At 42.2% G+C, this 16,719-nt stretch overlaps 1 protein-coding gene across 11 annotated transcripts; it reads left to right on the top strand.

Moving 5' to 3' along the window:
* Window positions 1–3,591: 3,591 nt before the first annotated feature.
* On the top strand, window positions 3,592–16,244 carry Axo (axotactin). 11 transcript variants are annotated; one of them, XM_076905403.1, is made up of 30 exons: window positions 3,593–3,856; window positions 4,321–4,670; window positions 5,409–5,740; window positions 5,856–6,013; window positions 6,131–6,234; window positions 6,354–6,706; window positions 6,799–6,967; window positions 7,050–7,165; window positions 7,345–7,451; window positions 7,539–7,884; window positions 8,065–8,342; window positions 8,683–8,923; window positions 8,983–9,213; window positions 9,323–9,730; window positions 9,857–10,060; window positions 10,187–10,586; window positions 10,660–10,907; window positions 10,983–11,261; window positions 11,323–11,522; window positions 11,583–11,880; window positions 11,950–12,100; window positions 12,206–12,371; window positions 12,484–12,640; window positions 12,842–13,020; window positions 13,128–13,557; window positions 13,694–13,773; window positions 14,279–14,461; window positions 15,196–15,278; window positions 15,808–15,862; window positions 16,069–16,162. In XM_076905403.1, exons 3-29 carry the CDS (start codon window positions 5,422–5,424, stop codon window positions 15,812–15,814), a joined length of 5,895 nt encoding a protein of 1,964 aa, XP_076761518.1. In that variant the 5' UTR covers window positions 3,593–3,856; window positions 4,321–4,670; window positions 5,409–5,421; the 3' UTR covers window positions 15,815–15,862; window positions 16,069–16,162. The 11 variants fall into 11 exon arrangements, 10 of the variants coding, with proteins under 10 accessions (XP_076761516.1, XP_076761519.1, XP_076761518.1 ...); XR_013102561.1 differs by having other exon boundaries at window positions 3,594–3,856; window positions 15,196–15,293; window positions 16,069–16,148; XM_076905401.1 differs by lacking the exon at window positions 15,196–15,278 and having other exon boundaries at window positions 3,592–3,856; window positions 13,697–13,728; window positions 16,069–16,244.
* Window positions 16,245–16,719: the final 475 nt, after the last annotated feature.

Genomic DNA, 16,719 nt, shown 5'->3' with positions numbered 1-16,719 from the left:
ATAAAAAAAAACAGGACATAGATACACGAAAAAGAAAAATGTATCTTATGTGGTCACCCGACAATCGTCAGAAGTGTAATAAACAAATCTCACAACAAGATAATGGATAAATTGACCCAGCGCACATGTGACCGGTTATTAGACGAGAATTGGAAGGTCGCGTTTCGTCCACGACGAAAGGGCTATTAATGCTCAACAGCCTCGATATTCAATTCACCCAACAATGTAAACAATAATTCTTAAATGGACATTTTTTTACAACCTACAGCAAAATAAACAAGTTACCATCGCTCATATTATCCTGCAAATGCACTTTTACGAGAAATTACTGCCTACATCGATTAATACATTGACCTTGATACGATCCTCAAACACCCACGTACAAAAAATAATTCATGTCGAAGTACATCCCTTTCTAAAACGAAACAAGGGTTATTCGAGATACTTCTTCGACTGACTAACCATTACGAAGACGATCGCTGTCTGCACTTAAAAGTGTAACACCCTGTGCAACGCGACGATAATAATTTTCATTTAGCCCGCGGTACCGCTAACCACCAACAAACATTCTTGATAGCCAATTGAACGGAGTTTCGCGAAGGAACTCGCGAGTTAACCGGACACTTCCGAGACACCTTCTACAGAACTAGACCTCGTGATAGTACCCTCAATTGATACGCGGTTGGCCGCGTGGGTGGAGGAAAAGCCTGGTAGCAGCACGGCGGCTTGGGGAATGAGTTAATGTGTCAGTCGTAAGCGCGATTCCGTCGCGACGCGCACTTCGAGCGATCGGTGGACGTAACAGTCGCCTAAACGATTGCTTTTTTTCTTTTCATTTTCTATCGCCGACAATTATAAAAAGAAAATTCTCTGCATAATTATGGACGATTCTAGAATAAGAATTTCTATTTATCGCGAGTGAACGATGGTCGATGTGTTTATTTAAAAGTGACTTTCTTATTAAATATCTGTTTCTCACGACGATCTCTTATGACTATGCTCGAAAAGTGTAAGTAATTTGATATAAAAATGATAGAAAGTTCGTAGGAGTTAGAGGATAGATCGAAGCTAATATCGTGAAGGAAAATTTGAATTGGATGGAAATAGGTGAGGATAAGTCTGTTGAATTGTCAGACGAAATTTGCAGAACCGATGGAGGATGGTGGCTGCAATTTGCTGAAAGAGTGTCGAAGGTCTCGCGTTGATTAATCTCGAATTAATTAAGTCACCGATCGCGTTAAATTCAGAAATTGCTCTGACAATGTCGGAGTTTCACACTGTCGCTTATTTTTAGAATAGAATCAATTGTCATATGCGAAATAGGAATGCAAAGACGAGTTAAAGTATTAACGCAAAAATAGCCAGGATAAATATTCCTCTCAACTGCGAACTTTTAACACCTTTTTTTTATACCACTGAACCTACGCAACTCCATTTCGCATTCGATCCTCTTTATTAACGAATCAAAGAGCTATTAAAAAGAAGAGTGCCGTTGATTCGCGCGAGCAATTATCCGTGATCGTTTTTAACGCTACATTCGATTCGAAAAGAAGAAAAGATTGATTAAACAAAAAACGGAAACATTTTTAAAGGATGACGTACTCGGAACGAAACGACTCGGTGCACGGGGATTATTAATCGCACTAATTACACGATCGTCTTTAAAGATTCAATTCGGTTAATGGAGCAGGCTGACTCTGAAAACGAATCAACTTCGTTGCTCGCAGATGCGTTTCCCTCTTCGATTTATACTTATAATTTTATAAAAAATATGATAAACATATAACTAAAATCCAGCTTCAAATATTTTCCATACTTTTCTGCGAGGTATATGAACAAAAATTTATAGATTCTCGAAAACATTATCTTCGATACAAATTGCTACGTTTTAATTACTACTTTAACCACTAGCGTTAATTCACTGTGTGCACAACGAATTACCAGAGTCGCGTAAATTTCTTGCACGCTTGGCTCGAAACTCCTACCAACTTGTTGGTTACGCTGCAGATGCATATCGAGCGGTAATCGTCGTATCAAAATTCCCGTACACGAAGAGGAAGTAGCGCGTACGAATCGTAGACAATAGTTACACCAGGCTGATTCATCCCGGAGGGTTACGACTAATCCATTCTATTTCCATTGATATGCGCGGGCAACGTTCGGCTCGTAGGAGATAAACTTCCTTTATGCAAATTGAATCCGTCTCCCTTCAAAGGATAAGATCGATGCAGCGCGCCCTACGTGATTTCCGGCCGTGTAACCAGCCTCTGGTCTTAAATAAAATCGCTCCCGCGCGTGGAGACGTATTCGTGAGCGACGAATCGCTTTTCATTCCGAGAATCGAGATTCACCGGTTGCTGTTTCGTGACCCGGATACATTAGCCGCTCTTAGTTGACGTAGAATTTCATTTCTACCTTGGCACGACTGTTCCTGTAACCCTTTGAGCGTCTAAACGATGCGTCATAAAGAAAAAACGTTTAATTCATAGTCTGCATCGTGCAAACGGAGTAACTTCAAAGAGCGAGATAAAAAGTAATTGAAATATTGAGAAAGAATGTATATTATTAGATGAAGTAATTAATTTGTATTGTTAGGAAAGTGTTTTTAACAATTTTTGTTGAGCAATCAAAGGGTTGAAACTTTGAGGGATGAACTTGGAATATTTCTTGAGCCGGCTTTATACTGTTTTTACGGCAAAAGTTAATGAATAATCCACTGCCTTCTGAGTGTACGAACATAATTGGAAACTACAGCCGGACAAATGAAAAATATACAATCATATTAAAAATTTCATTCCACGTTTGTAGAAGCTAGAGACTGTAATCTAATAACGTTTCACACCTGTACGAATTTAAAATTAATTTTTCCTCTGCACGGAAGAACATGTAACTTTTAATTGAAGATATCCAACTAAGAGAGAACACTTTTGCTCATCTAATTTAATTTTGCAAGCTTTTATTCTCGAGTAACCAAGTTTTTTTCGAAGCGAGCGAAAGTTAATGTAAGCTTGCGTGTACTTTAGCTATTTTAGTTGAGTTTAGGTAAATTTTTACTGAATACTTTATTCGCAATCAAACAGAATCTCGATTGTTCTGGCGTTAATTAATTAAGAGGTATAGAAAGGGGCAAGAATAGGAAATTCGATTGCTCGTTACGTAAATGGAGAGCAGAAGCTCTCCTTTCTTTTTCGTTCAGCCTTCCCTTTAAAACCTGCCAACACTACAATGACCCACTCGCCGGATTTGCTCGATATATCGATTTTCCGGTGGCAACAGGAGTGCCCGTGAAGAGCTTGCTACCTAGCTGCCTCAAAATAAGAGCGTGTCTGCTGTGATTTCGCTCAAAACATACCACTGCGACGTAAAAACGATAAAAAAAGACAGGAACCGTGTATCTCATTGTGCATTCAGCGAATCGTTCGAGTAAACCATGTCAACGCGTGATCTGGCGTTCCTTATTCTCATCGATGCTGGCGAAAAAATTTGACAAATCGCGATTTAACCTAGTCGTAACGTGTCCGAGTTACGACGATCCAATCGGCGAAATGTAAAAGTAAGAACGGGACGGGTTAAAGGTAGAGATGGTTAGGCGAAAACGTGTCGGTGGTGACGGGATCGCAATGAAAGTCAATAAACCGTGATGAGTAAGAAAGAGTGGCAGTCGGAGTGGTATTAATAAATTAGTGTCTAGTTGGTACAAGCGGCAGCAGGAGCGCCAAGAGGAGATGGTGGGATAACAGATAGGAGAAGGAAGAAGAATAGGAAGAGGTGGCGGCGATGACGGGGGCGACGATGGACAGTGATGGACATTCGATTCGTTTTCTTGCGAGCTTTCGGGCTGCCTAGTCTCGTCAAGGTTCGATCTGCACACTTTCAACTTAAAATTCCTTGAATGCCCTGAGAGCCTCGAATGGACCGACTCTCTTTTGAATAAATTCTCTTTAAATTATTCGAATAAATTATACGAACAAATAATTGTTATATATATTTATAGATGAATACGTTATTATAATTGAATTTTAATATCTGACAGTGCTCTTGAGTCATTCAAGTCGGTCAAAACTTAATCCAATTAGGAACCCACGATTTTTATTGGGGCTGGAGCTATCTGATTCATACTTTGCAAACATTTGAATGCTACCAAATTATCACAGTCACTCATCAAAGTGTTACTCCACATCGATACAACAAAACTTCACTCACACAATACAAACATCACAAATTCTTGCTCTAAAGAAGAGTACTCTGCGTCCAGCCCCAATAATTCCGAAGCAACGTCCCCGAATCGATAGCGATCACAATTGAAAAACTTCCCTCAAGTGACACGAGGAATCATCTCGAGGCCATCGCCGTCATCGGTCGCGTCGAGCGATGCCTAGGAAGGTGGCAGCGTAAGGGGTCGCCGAGGCCGCGGAGGGAAGAAGGTGGTGAACGGTAGCGAGCGCGAAGGAGTGCTGCTGCAGACGGTTATCGTGGCCGAGAGCGTGACGCGCGGTGCCGTGGCGGCTTGTGCACACGCGTGTCGTTCGTGTGGGATCAGATTATATCGTTGTGTCAGTGCGAAAGAAGACAATTGACTAGCAGCCGCCGTCGTGCTTGCCGGGGGCCTTCTGACGTCACATCCTGTCCTCTGGCTAGTCGCGATCTCGTTTGGACCACGGTACACCAAGGTACGCAGATTCGTGCGTCCTCGATGTTTGGACGCAGAAAACTGTTCGCAGACCGGGCAGAGCACGTGAGATCCGGCCACCGTATCCCGTCCGGAGCCGCGCGTTCCGGCATTTTTTCCTTTTATTCCGCGTCGAGCGGCTCGTACCACGGTTCGTTCTTGTTCCATGGGAAGCCACCGGTTAAAGGGACTCGACGAAATTAACGGGACGCGTATGTGGGAGGGATAATATGTGAGAAATTCGGCAGCGATTTGGTTCTCGGTTCCCTCGAGGAGGATCGTAGATGCGAGATTTTCGAAAAATGTCCAACGTCGCTGATGGGATGCTCCGGATCGCGGGAAATCGTGGAACGTGGCTGAGGACGGTTTAGAGTGTGTCCGGTGTGATTCAGTTTTTAAAGTTTTCGTGCAAGTGGAATCGTAGGTGTGTGAGTAGTGATTCAATTCGATATTAGAGCTCTGTACTAATCGATGGATAGAGAAAGATACAATTTTTATCATTATTTTTACGACACATCAAAATTGAAATTTCTGCAATTCTTTCGACAGTCCAATTAAGAGTAAACGAAACGTCTTTTAACGTTACACAAAAATGATTACCTAGTAATGGATGAATCACAACTGTTCGGATTCTTCAACCTCTTTTTCAACAATTCAATTTGACTAATAAAATTCTGCGAAAGTAGTGATTTTGTAAGCAAGACAAGAAACATCGGAAGAACATTGCTCGATTTTTCAGCAAGGGAACAACGATGACCGACCACAAGAAATGGATCTTGAGGATCCTCGTCTGGACGAACGTTCACGCGATCATTTCAGCGAACCTGACCGATTCATCGGAAATCGATCTATCCGACGACGTGGACTCGTTTACTACAACGAAGAAGACATTCCCTGACAGGTGTCTCGTGAGAACCGAACCTGGTCCCTGCAAACAGTACGTCCACAAGTGGACGTTCAACAAGACTGAAGGAAAGTGCAGGACTTTTCCCTATGGCGGCTGTTTGGGGAACGAGAATCGTTTCAACTCCGAGGCTGAGTGTCTTCATTATTGCGTGGGTGGTCCTGAACGTAAGAATTAAATTGTTCCGCGATCCACTGATATTTCTGAATGACATTTTCTACGAGAGTAGGCACGAGTCGTTGGCTGACGATCGCCTAAGGTATTTTATGGACTTTTTTTTAGACACGTTACCACCTTATTTGGTCACAAAGGGAAGCGTATTTGTGACGAGCACTGCGACTACGAACACACTGCCTTCTACCACCGCCATCACTCCGAGACCAACGTTCACGCCGCCAGAGCCGACGAAACCGCCGGTCCCAAAGTACAAAAGAGGAAAGGTGAATTGATTCCCCAAATTAACATATGATACACGATGTATATTTTCAATTCGATGAAAACGAACCTACATTGCGTAAAGTAGACTTCGAGAGTTTACTTGAATAATTTCTCGATAGGAACTAACATTCATGGAATCTGGCTACGAGAAAACGTTCATGTTCGCGCAAAGCAATACGTTCATTCAACTGGACGGTAGCGGCATAAAACCGTTTCAACTTCGGTGAGTCTAACTTATAATCTGACCAATAATTATGATCTCGATATATTTCCACGTTACTCCTTCCATTATAAATCCTCCGTCCCCGGCGTTATCCATTTGATATCCTTTCCAATTTTCAGACTGTGCCGCGAGATATCGTTCAAATTCCGTACGAAACTACCCCACGGTCTGTTGGTCTACCATAGCGTGAAGGATCGGCCGGAGGGCCTGGATCCGTATGCTCTGTACGTGATCGTGGAGAAAGGCCAGCTGAAAGTGGTCCACGTGTTTGGCAAACGATCGACCAGCCTGACTGTGGGCGAAGGATTGAACAGAGACGAGTGGCACAGCGTTCTGGTCAGGATCGACGTCCACGGGGCGAAACTGATCGCGAGGGTGGACGACAAGCAGGAGGAGACCACCCTCGAAGTTTTGGAGCACGTGGTCAACTACGGAGTGTCCGAAGAACTCGCGTCTGTCGTTCTTATTGGTGGTAATGGAAAGCAATATTTAAAAATTCTACGTGGAAATGTGCGAACGAGTGCGAAATGGACTATCGAGTCTTTAAAAATTATGTTTCGTTAGGGTTGAGTTCCGAGGAACGATTGCACGGCGTGAAGTACATAATAGAATCGTTCGTTGGCTGTATACGGGACATGGTTCTCAGTTCTGGTAAATCAGCCAGCGATCTGTTGCCCATCCAGCCTCTGATCGCCACAAAACACGAGAACGTTAAAGAGGGTTGTATAGACAAGTGAGGCACACTTTAAAATTCCTTTAGAACAACCCTGTTCTGATTGTTGCATCGATTAATTTGTACGATGGGTGAATTTCAGATGTAGAACACGAGAGAATCTCTGTTTCATCGCGAGCCAGTGCGTGAATCATTACAACAGTTTAACTTGCGACTGCTTCGGGACCAAGTACGAAGGAGAACGCTGTGACGTATACAGTAAGTGAACCAACACGATGTTTTAATACTCTTCTTTAAGACGAAGCCTCCGATGTAATTTTATTATCCTCGATTCTCCTATTTTATCTTCGTCAATTTTTCTCAGGAATAAGAGAACGCTCTGTATAAAAATTAGATTGAATTGGGTTCTTACATAAGCCGACAAATTGCTGTTTCAGCGGCCACAATCTTAACGTTAAGAGGTTCTTCCTACGTCTCGTTTCGCGTCTACGATTGGAAAGACAGAGTTCACTCCTCTGTCAACAGGATAAGTCTTGCATTCAAGGTATTTAATAGATCAGTTGACTGCTATTCATCATCTGTATACGGTGCATTTGTTTGCTAATATCGCGCGACGATATTCTTCACAAAGACAAAGTGGGACGATTCAGCTCTATTTTACGCGTCTGGTGAAATCGACGGGACTCCTCACTACGTGTCAGCCTCGATAGTGAACGGATCGGTGCACGTCGAGCTAGATTTCGGACACAACTCGAAGATCGCCACGGTGCTCGGCGATTACATCACTTCGAACCATTGGAACAACCTGACGATCTTCCACAATGGATCTCTGGTCTTTGTCAGCTTGGACGATGAAATTAAGGTGCTCGAAATTCCAGGAGAGAACTATAATATGATCATCGACCCGGAGATCTACATTGGAGGCGGTCCTGAGTTGCACAAGAAGAAAGGTCTTCTTTCGCACAATAATTTCGCAGGTACAAATCTGTCTCTACCTCACTCTCCTCTCTATGCAATAAGTTTAAACATCTAAAATTCTTCTCAATAAAATTCCAACCTCTCGTTCTTCTTCGATGGCTTGATTTTTTGATGCGTATAAACTTGTGTGAAATTAAAATTCACTCAATTAACAGCTAAGCCGATTAAATCGCTTTCAGGCTCGCTGAAGTACGTATTCTTCAACGACAAGTCTATTATTTATGAACTGAAACGTTCCAACCCCATGGTGCACTACATCGGGGTGCTAGAGCCGGAGTACTACGAGGCGGACGTCGATGTGATTCCAATAACGTATCCATTCGCGGGCAGCCACATTTGGTGGCCCATTGCTCGAACCGACACTCTTATATTGAACTTCGACTTCAAAAGCTCCAAGCCCGTTGCTGTGGTCGCGTCGGGGGACGTAAAAAGTAATCACGGCCCTGGATACTGGGAGGTAAGTTAAAGGAGAGAAAGCAAGAACGAATAAGCTAGACACTTAACTTTTAATTAAGAAATCGTAATGAAAAAATTCAGAATTCTTACGAAACATTTAATAACACCGCTATTCTCACGCCTCTGTGGAATTATTAAAAGTAGGAGCAAAAAGTTATATTTCCATTCGTTACTTTCTGCAATATGAATAACACTTCTAGTGCCACAAGAAAATTAAGAGTTTCAATTAGATCGTATTAAAACGCATAATTAAACAGAATCTAACAGAACACGAGATAGAACCATGCACAAAGTAATTCGAAACGAAACGTAGAAGAAAATTTGTAACTCTGCGTTTCCAGCTTCGTCTTATGAACGACGAGATTCGTTTCCAACTGATCCCCGTGCTACCAGAGAACGTGACGGTCTCGACAGCCGTGAAATTTCCGCCCTACAACACGTCCTGGCACGCGGTCGAATTGAATTACACCAAAGGGAAACTGAGCATCATCGTGGATTACAGGAACAAACAGAGCAAACTGTTCCCCATAACGTTCGAGTTGGGCGACAAAGTTATCATCGGAAGTGGCAAAAGCAACGCAGGTGAGTTCACGAACCGATGCGATTAGGATGGCAGGTGAACGAAACGTGTTTTGTATCAGGTCTGGTTGGGTGTATGCGTGAAATACGGGTGAACGACGAGAGGATAGAGCCCAGATACGTGGTCAACACCGAGAGAGTGATCGGAGAGGTGGCCCTGGACAATTGCCAGTTCGTGGACCCTTGCACCAGACCAAACACTTGCGAGCACGGGGGTAAATGTTCGGTGAAAGAGGACAGGATCACCTGTGATTGCACCGACACTGGCTACATTGGCAAAAATTGCCATTTTGGTGAGCTAACTTCCCTATCCCAAAAAGGAGGGAATTTGACTTTACAAAACTTATATGTTACATTTTACGAATGAGAAATGTTGAAGAATGACAGGAATAAATTCTCCAGCGCAATACAGGAAGACTTGCGAAGAACTGGCGCTACTAGGCTACACCCAAGACGATGTCTACAAAATCGACATCGACGGAAATGGAAGATTTCCGCCAGCCCTAGTGAAATGCGAGTTCCAGTCTATCGAGGATTCGACGAAGACAATCGTGGAGCACAATTTGCCGTCGCAAGTCGACGTCAGATCGATAGCGGAGTCCGATTTCTCTTTCAATATTAAGTACAGACAATTCACCGGGGAAATGCTGCAGGAGTTGATCTCGCATTCATTGTACTGCAGTCAATACGTCAAGTACGATTGCTACAAGGCGCCCTTAGAACTGCACAGTGCTACGTGGTTTCTTAGCTCAAAGGGAACTACTGTGGATTATATAGGGAACGTGAACAGAGGATCGTGTCCCTGTGGAAGTGAGTATTGAAATCCGCATGCTACATTATACTATAGTGTATCGTAACAATTGAAACTTAGTATAGAAACTAAAGTATATGTCCCAAAAATTATTTACTCGATGTGGAATTTGTGTGCGAATTCAGTGAACAGAACGTGCGTCGACCCGAGCCTAAGCTGCAACTGTGATGTTTCTGCCGGAAACGCCGGGAAATGGCTATCCGACGAAGGACATTACGAGACTCCTGACTCTTTAGGTATCACGGGAATGGTGTTCTTGCAACAAAGGGATCTCGAGGAAGATGCGCAAGGACGAATTACCTTGGGACCATTAGAATGTGTCGAAACAAGTAATCGACGATAATTTGATCAATTAATCGAAATTATAAACGAAAAATTATTTCTTTAAACTGCTAGAAGAAATACTTAATCGAAAAAAGCTACCTTGGGAATAAGAAAGTTCAATCATTTTTCAGATACACAGAAATACGTAGTCACTTTCACCACCTCTCAATCGTACATCGAAGTACCAGGTTGGAGAAAAGGAGACATAGCGTTTAGCTTTCGAACAACCGGAGAGAAAGCTATTCTCCTCTACCAACCACCCATCAGAAGCAATTATCCATCCTTCATGGTCGCTCTGACGTCAGATTATCGATTGACGTTTAACTTCACCCTCAACACTGGTACCATAAGAGAACTCGAGGTAAAAAGCAGGAGAAAATTAAACAATGGCGAGTGGCAGAAGATCTGGATCGATTACAACGACTACCACGTCAGATTCATGATAAACACCGACTTCCAAATGGTCGATCTGCTACCTGAAGAGGAGTTTGGACCCTTCGAGGGTTCCATGTTTATCGGTGGAGCTACTGCGTGAGCATTTTTAACATTTAATTCTCTAATAATCCATTCAAAGTGACGCAACGTATAATTACAACCCCCTTAGGGAGCACTTAAGGACTTCTTCGGTTCGCCAAGGACTGATCGGCTGTTTTCGCGGTCTGGTCGTAAACGGCGAGATCCTGGACATTCACAGCTACATGTCTGTTCACCTGTCTGAGATTATAAAGGATTGCAAGCCCTCCTGTCAACCGAACAAGTGCCAGAACGGCGCCAGATGCGTAGAACTGTGGAGCAAGTTCAAGTGCGTCTGCGAGAACAGATGGGCTCACCTTGGCACATATTGCGAGAGGAGTAAGCTTCTACATAACATCGCCTACCACGAAATTTCAATTTAACTAACCTTTCCCATCGATTTGAATTGTTTAGATATAAACAACAAGGCCTTGACGTTCACCTCCCAGGGTGCATTCTTGAAGAAGAACTACTTTGGCACGGACCAAGAGGACGAAGAAACATTGCTACTCAAGAGCATCCTATTGCAAAATGTCTTAATTAATCTGAGGACCTATGACACACACTCTTTGATTCTATACGCGAACGATCATTTGAACAACTTCGCTCATCTCTACATCTTCAATGGAACCAGCATCGTGTATCTGTTCAACGCTGGCAATGAAATCAAGAACATCACTGTGGAGTATCCAGGTAATTCGATGGAATATGAGTTAGTGGGGATAAAAAATTAAAACGACGAAACATTTTCCAGGCGTGAACACCGGAATTTCGGTTCAAATCGCAATAATTCGAAACGAGAAGTCGACGACGCTACACGTGAACGAGTACAACAAAACCCTGAACGCCACACCGGTGTTACTGGACACGTACTCGAATAAGCCGTGGATAAATCCTGAGAAAGAGGTGTTAGCACCGCAGAGACCACCAGCGCCGCCAACTAGTTACTTCCAGGTGAGATTTACGACTTTCGAGTTGAATCGAATGTACGCAATGATCAGCAATCTTACATAGGTGAATCTAGGGGGCTTCGATCCGGACGATCTGCTGAGGGTGGGCAAGGACGACACCCAGACGAAGGGCTACGTTGGTTGTCTTCGTGGTTTAATGATCGGGATGTATCAGGTCGATTTGCCTAATCTCGCGAACGAGGCCAATCACGAGGGCAGCAAAGGAGTGCTGCCTAATTGTCAGATGAAGTGCGACGCGATGCCTTGCAAGAATCTAGGCATCTGCACGGAGGATTTCGGAAGACAGGAATCCTCGTGCAACTGCGAACTGACGTCCTATTTCGGAGAACACTGCGCTGACGGTGAGATATTTTTCATTTTGCAAATCTTCACTAGATATTCAAACGTGAAAATCGTATGTTCTCTGTTAGAAAAGGGAGCAGACTTCAGTGGCGAGAGCGTTCTTCAACGAGAGTTCGATCTAGTTGGCGAAGTGACCCAGGTAAAAGTTCAACTGGCATTCTCGACTAACGAGCTTCGACAACGCACCACTGCCCTGCTCCTATTGCAGACAGAAAACAAGTAAGTTCTCTATGATCCCATCGTATTTCTAATCTATTCCATTAGTGGTCACGATTTGGAAATATCCTTCAGTCCAGGATGTCTTTCGAAAGCATTTTTTTCCAGAAGAAGCTACTACTTGCTGGTTGCTCTTACGTCAGAGGGTCAGCTTATCTTCGAAGAAGACAGGGAGGGTTCCGCTTACGGCGTGCGCTTGAACGACAGGAATTTTCTGAATGGAGCTCGACACAGCGTTTACTATGTCCGGGATAACAATACGGCCACGCTTTTGGTACGCTCACCCTATTGCCACCCTAATCGTTTAACGGCCATGTACCAATTCCAATGCTTCAAAGTGTCCCTTGAAACGTCGAGACGATTGACGATCCCTTTCCCGCTTGTAGATCGATCGCGAGCCCGTGCAACTGTTGCCAATCCCAGTGTTGAACCTGGGCGACGACGAGGACGAGAGTCCCGGTGTGACAGAGATCCAGCTGGGCGGTCTGAACACGACAGACTCACGATTCAGCGCGTACAAAGGATACACCGGCTGTCTCAGCAGTGAGTGCAACGTTAAATCACCCCATTGCAAAAAAAAAAGCAAAAAACAAAAACACAGTCTGTCGATCGAAACGAATTCGTCGGCAACCGATCCAGGGTCGAACACAGTGGTTCTAATAGAATACTGTCTTTCTTATGTTAGACAAAACGATCGTCAGCCACATTGCGAATACGAAATGACCGGATACCCTCTTCTTGTAGACGTCGTGGTATCGATCAACGGGGGACCTGGCATGAAGCCACTCGAGGAATATATGCTCTTTACGAAACAGGGCAGCGAAACTGTACGCGCGACGATACCTGCTGGCGTCAGGAGCGCGCAGTGCGCGGTCTTCCACGCGCAGCCACGTGGCTTGGATCCACCCCGAAACGATAGCGTGGTAAGAAATTTCATTTCAATTGATCTCTACTTTTAAACTCTGCTATGCATAAAAACAGATCAACTTCGTTGTGCACCGAGGAAACTATCTAAGAACTTTCTGCGAAGGGTCGCGACAAAGCTTGGGTGGAGGACCCACCGGAGAGGATACTGTACAAGTCGCAGTACTCCGACGCGACGCAGGAGGAACAAGGTGCTGGTACTTACATCTTCATCGCGTTGTGCTGCGTGTTCGTGACAGCGGTGATCGGTTGTATCTACGAGGTTTGGCGAAGTGCACGAAAAGATCGCCGTCGAAGACGAGCGGCTGGGGTGACTGGGGCGCAGACAGTGCCATCGCCTAGCTCTCAGAGGTGGCAGTCGCAGCAGTACAGCGACCCATTGGCCGGGGGTGTGAAAACGGTGGGCTTTAAGAACATGATCGAGGACGAGAAGAGACCGAACGGCACCCACGTGAAGCCTGCGGCGAAAGAGTATAAACCGCTGGCCAACGCGGAGTCGAAAGACATAGTTAACGATAAAAGGGTTCACATTAAAGGTAGGTTTAGTTTGTTTCGAAGTTTAAATTGACGCGACGATTAGTGGGGGGAAAACGATGGACTTGGTGAAAGTTATGGCGACGATCGTTCGATGGGAAGTGGATTACCGAGTAAAATTTTTTCTGTGTCTTGCAGCAGATGAAGAACCAGAGAAGAAGGAGCTCCTAGGGGTAAATACAGGCATCATCACTAAACCTCCGAAACCAAATCCATTCGTAAAGATTTTTTCTTTTTTTTATAAAAATTACTTATTAAGTTCTAAGCGACTTGTGAAGTGGATTTTCGTTTCAAACAACTTTCACGTTATCGCAATCCTTTTTTCTATCTAAAACAGATACAGTCGTGTAATAAATTCAATCGTGATTGAACGTCCACTTTGCAGGCTCGCTTTGGAATGCTTTAAAAAATATCGAAATAAAAAGACCCAGTTACACAAAAGATTCAAAACTGACTATCTCAAATTTTGTTAATGGATTTAATAGAATTTTGGATGCACGAAAAAACAATAATCTAGGTAGTTAATATGGAAATGGGTATTTTTCTGTTGATAGATTAATTTTAGAAATTATGGAAATGAGAGTTCGAAATATTGCATGACTTTTAATTGGCAATATTTGAAGCATTAAAATAATAAAAAGAAAATTGTGATTGTTCGAATGAAAGAAACGAATGATATTAAATACGAATCGAGAATTAACGTATGGGATCATTTTTTTACAGTCGATGGAGGATCTGCAGGAAGAACCGGAACTGGAAGAATGCGAGGAGGAAGAGGCGGGCGAAGAAGACGAAGAGGAAGAGGAGGAAGACGATCCAAAGCAGAATCCTGAACAGAATCCAGGCGAGGAGGAGAGAAATCAATCAAAAACGGAACATATCGATGACAAAGATCTGGTGAAATCGGTAAGGAGAACATCGAGAAATTATCCCTTAAACAGATAGGTCTCTGTCCTTGAAATTCAAAGACCTACTCGAAGGGGTAGCAAGGCTACTCTTTGAAGATCTCAAACGCATGAAATTTAGTTAAATTAAGTACGAAGACATGTTTCAATGACAAACTTTTGATGCAAATGCAGAGCATAACTCTCAATTCAAGGACAGATTCGATTTTACCAAAAAAGCTAAATGTGTTCAAATTAATTGGATATGTCCATTAATACTTGGCTGCGTCATGATACAGCTGCCAGTGTTGTTCATTCTCATTATCATGCATTTGTTATTTATCTCTGTCGGCTTTGTATGTATGTTCCTCATTTTTTTTATATTATATAAAATATGCAATATTGATTATGTTATACGAACGACGAATAAAACATCCTTAATGAAACCATTCTGAAACGTTGTGACATCTCACTCCTCGAAAACCCATAGAACACACTCCTGCACGTACAGTACTGCATAAAAATCTTGGGACCCTCGAAAATCAATTTTCCTGTAATAGTATCCGCACAGAGACAATTTTAACCAATCAATCGATCCATTTAACCGACTGTAAAAAATCAGTTACCCAGTAGACCTAAGATGTTTACACAGGACTGTGACGAAACATCTTTTTCTTAAAGATCAGTTAGTGAAATAGTTGAAAAATTCAAGGGCTTGGAATGCGAGGAACGTAATCGAAAATATGATACTTTCAGCCGGAAAATTCATCTAGGATAAGTGTTGAGGGGAGTGTTGAATCATTAAGCAACAGATCCGAACACGATGACACGAAAGCCCAGTACGATATCTAGAGGTACCAGTGTAATCGCAAAGCTTGTTGCATCGTTCATTCTTTTTACTGTTTCTGCTTTCTGATTCTTCGAAAATATGACAATATTTATGCCAATTGCATACACCGGACACAAGATGATTTTTATCAATCGAATCAGTGAATTAGTAATACCATTGCATGACTTGTTGCAAAGGAAACCCTTTTTTTATAGATTTACCTATGCTTCTATAAATTATACTTAGTTTGCAAAATTTGTGTAAAAGAAAAATATTAAATTGCATGAAAAAAACTATATACTACAATCGTTGATTAGAAACAATACTGAACTATAAAAGAGATTAACCGAGACAATAGTACGCTAATGCATCAATCAATATTGCACGAATCACAACACAAGAAATCTGTAGAATGCATTCGAGTGCATGTTGCATTATAAAAATATTTTATCCATAACTTTTGTCGTATCTTCATTCACGTTTGTTCGTTTTCACTTAGAATGAAATGAATTATTCTAAAAAATGTTGACCTTATTTAGGAAGTGACGCTAAATGGTATTGGACAACGATCGATAATCGGAGACTTGTCTTCAGGTCAGTAATACTTTTATTTGCAACTAAGAAATGTACTTTATTAATAAAATTCTGTGACATCCCCCTTGCTCTTCTATTCCACGATCGAACGCTAATTACACTGTATATACGTGTAATTATTTATGACTTCTATGTTAATTGAATAATCCTTGATATTAAAATTTGATATTATTACTCGTTGAACATTTCTATCTCAAACTTTTTAGATTCTGCGAGGCCTTTCGTTCTCAATTTGCAACCTATCTATTTATCGGATGATCGGAGAACTTTTGGAAGTCCATTGAACTATCTCGTTGGTGCGAAATATCTACCAAGAAACGGAAATTCCTTTGAGTCAGTGTTGTCTCTGGATTAAAACCGTTCGCTAACCAAATATGTAGAAACATTTTGCGTCTGACTTCGAGGTTGAATAATGTGAAATAAATGAATTTAAACGTGTAACACGGCTTGCAATATTGATTGTTCATTAAACGTTTCATGGCAGTTTTTATGTTTGCCAAAGTGTAAGTAAAAATTTATAATTTATTTTAAACATAAGCAATATGTATATTTTTGGTGTACTCGACTACCAGAAAAAGGAGTTTCTACTCCATTCTAATAAAAAAAAAAATTAATAACTTCAAAAGGGAGTTGTCAATCGTGTACAAGTAAACTTTTAATTAATGCCTCTTTTCTATTAATAAACCACTGAATCAATTGTTTCATCATATTTGCAACTCTTTATAATTTACACTTTTTATAATTCAGTTTGTATAATTTGCAGCAATAATAAAAAAGATTTCAGAGCAGCAATCTTTATAGGTGCAATGTCACCGTAGTGCAATGTAGCTTTTTCAGCTACTCCGGTGACTCTATGT

The sequence above is a fragment of the Xylocopa sonorina genome, chromosome 12 (assembly GCF_050948175.1).
Source record: "Xylocopa sonorina isolate GNS202 chromosome 12, iyXylSono1_principal, whole genome shotgun sequence".
NCBI classification, from domain to species: Eukaryota; Metazoa; Arthropoda; class Insecta; order Hymenoptera; family Apidae; genus Xylocopa; species Xylocopa sonorina.
The sequence above is the reverse complement of the archived record's forward strand: the minus strand, read 5'-3'. Positions and strand labels throughout refer to the sequence as shown.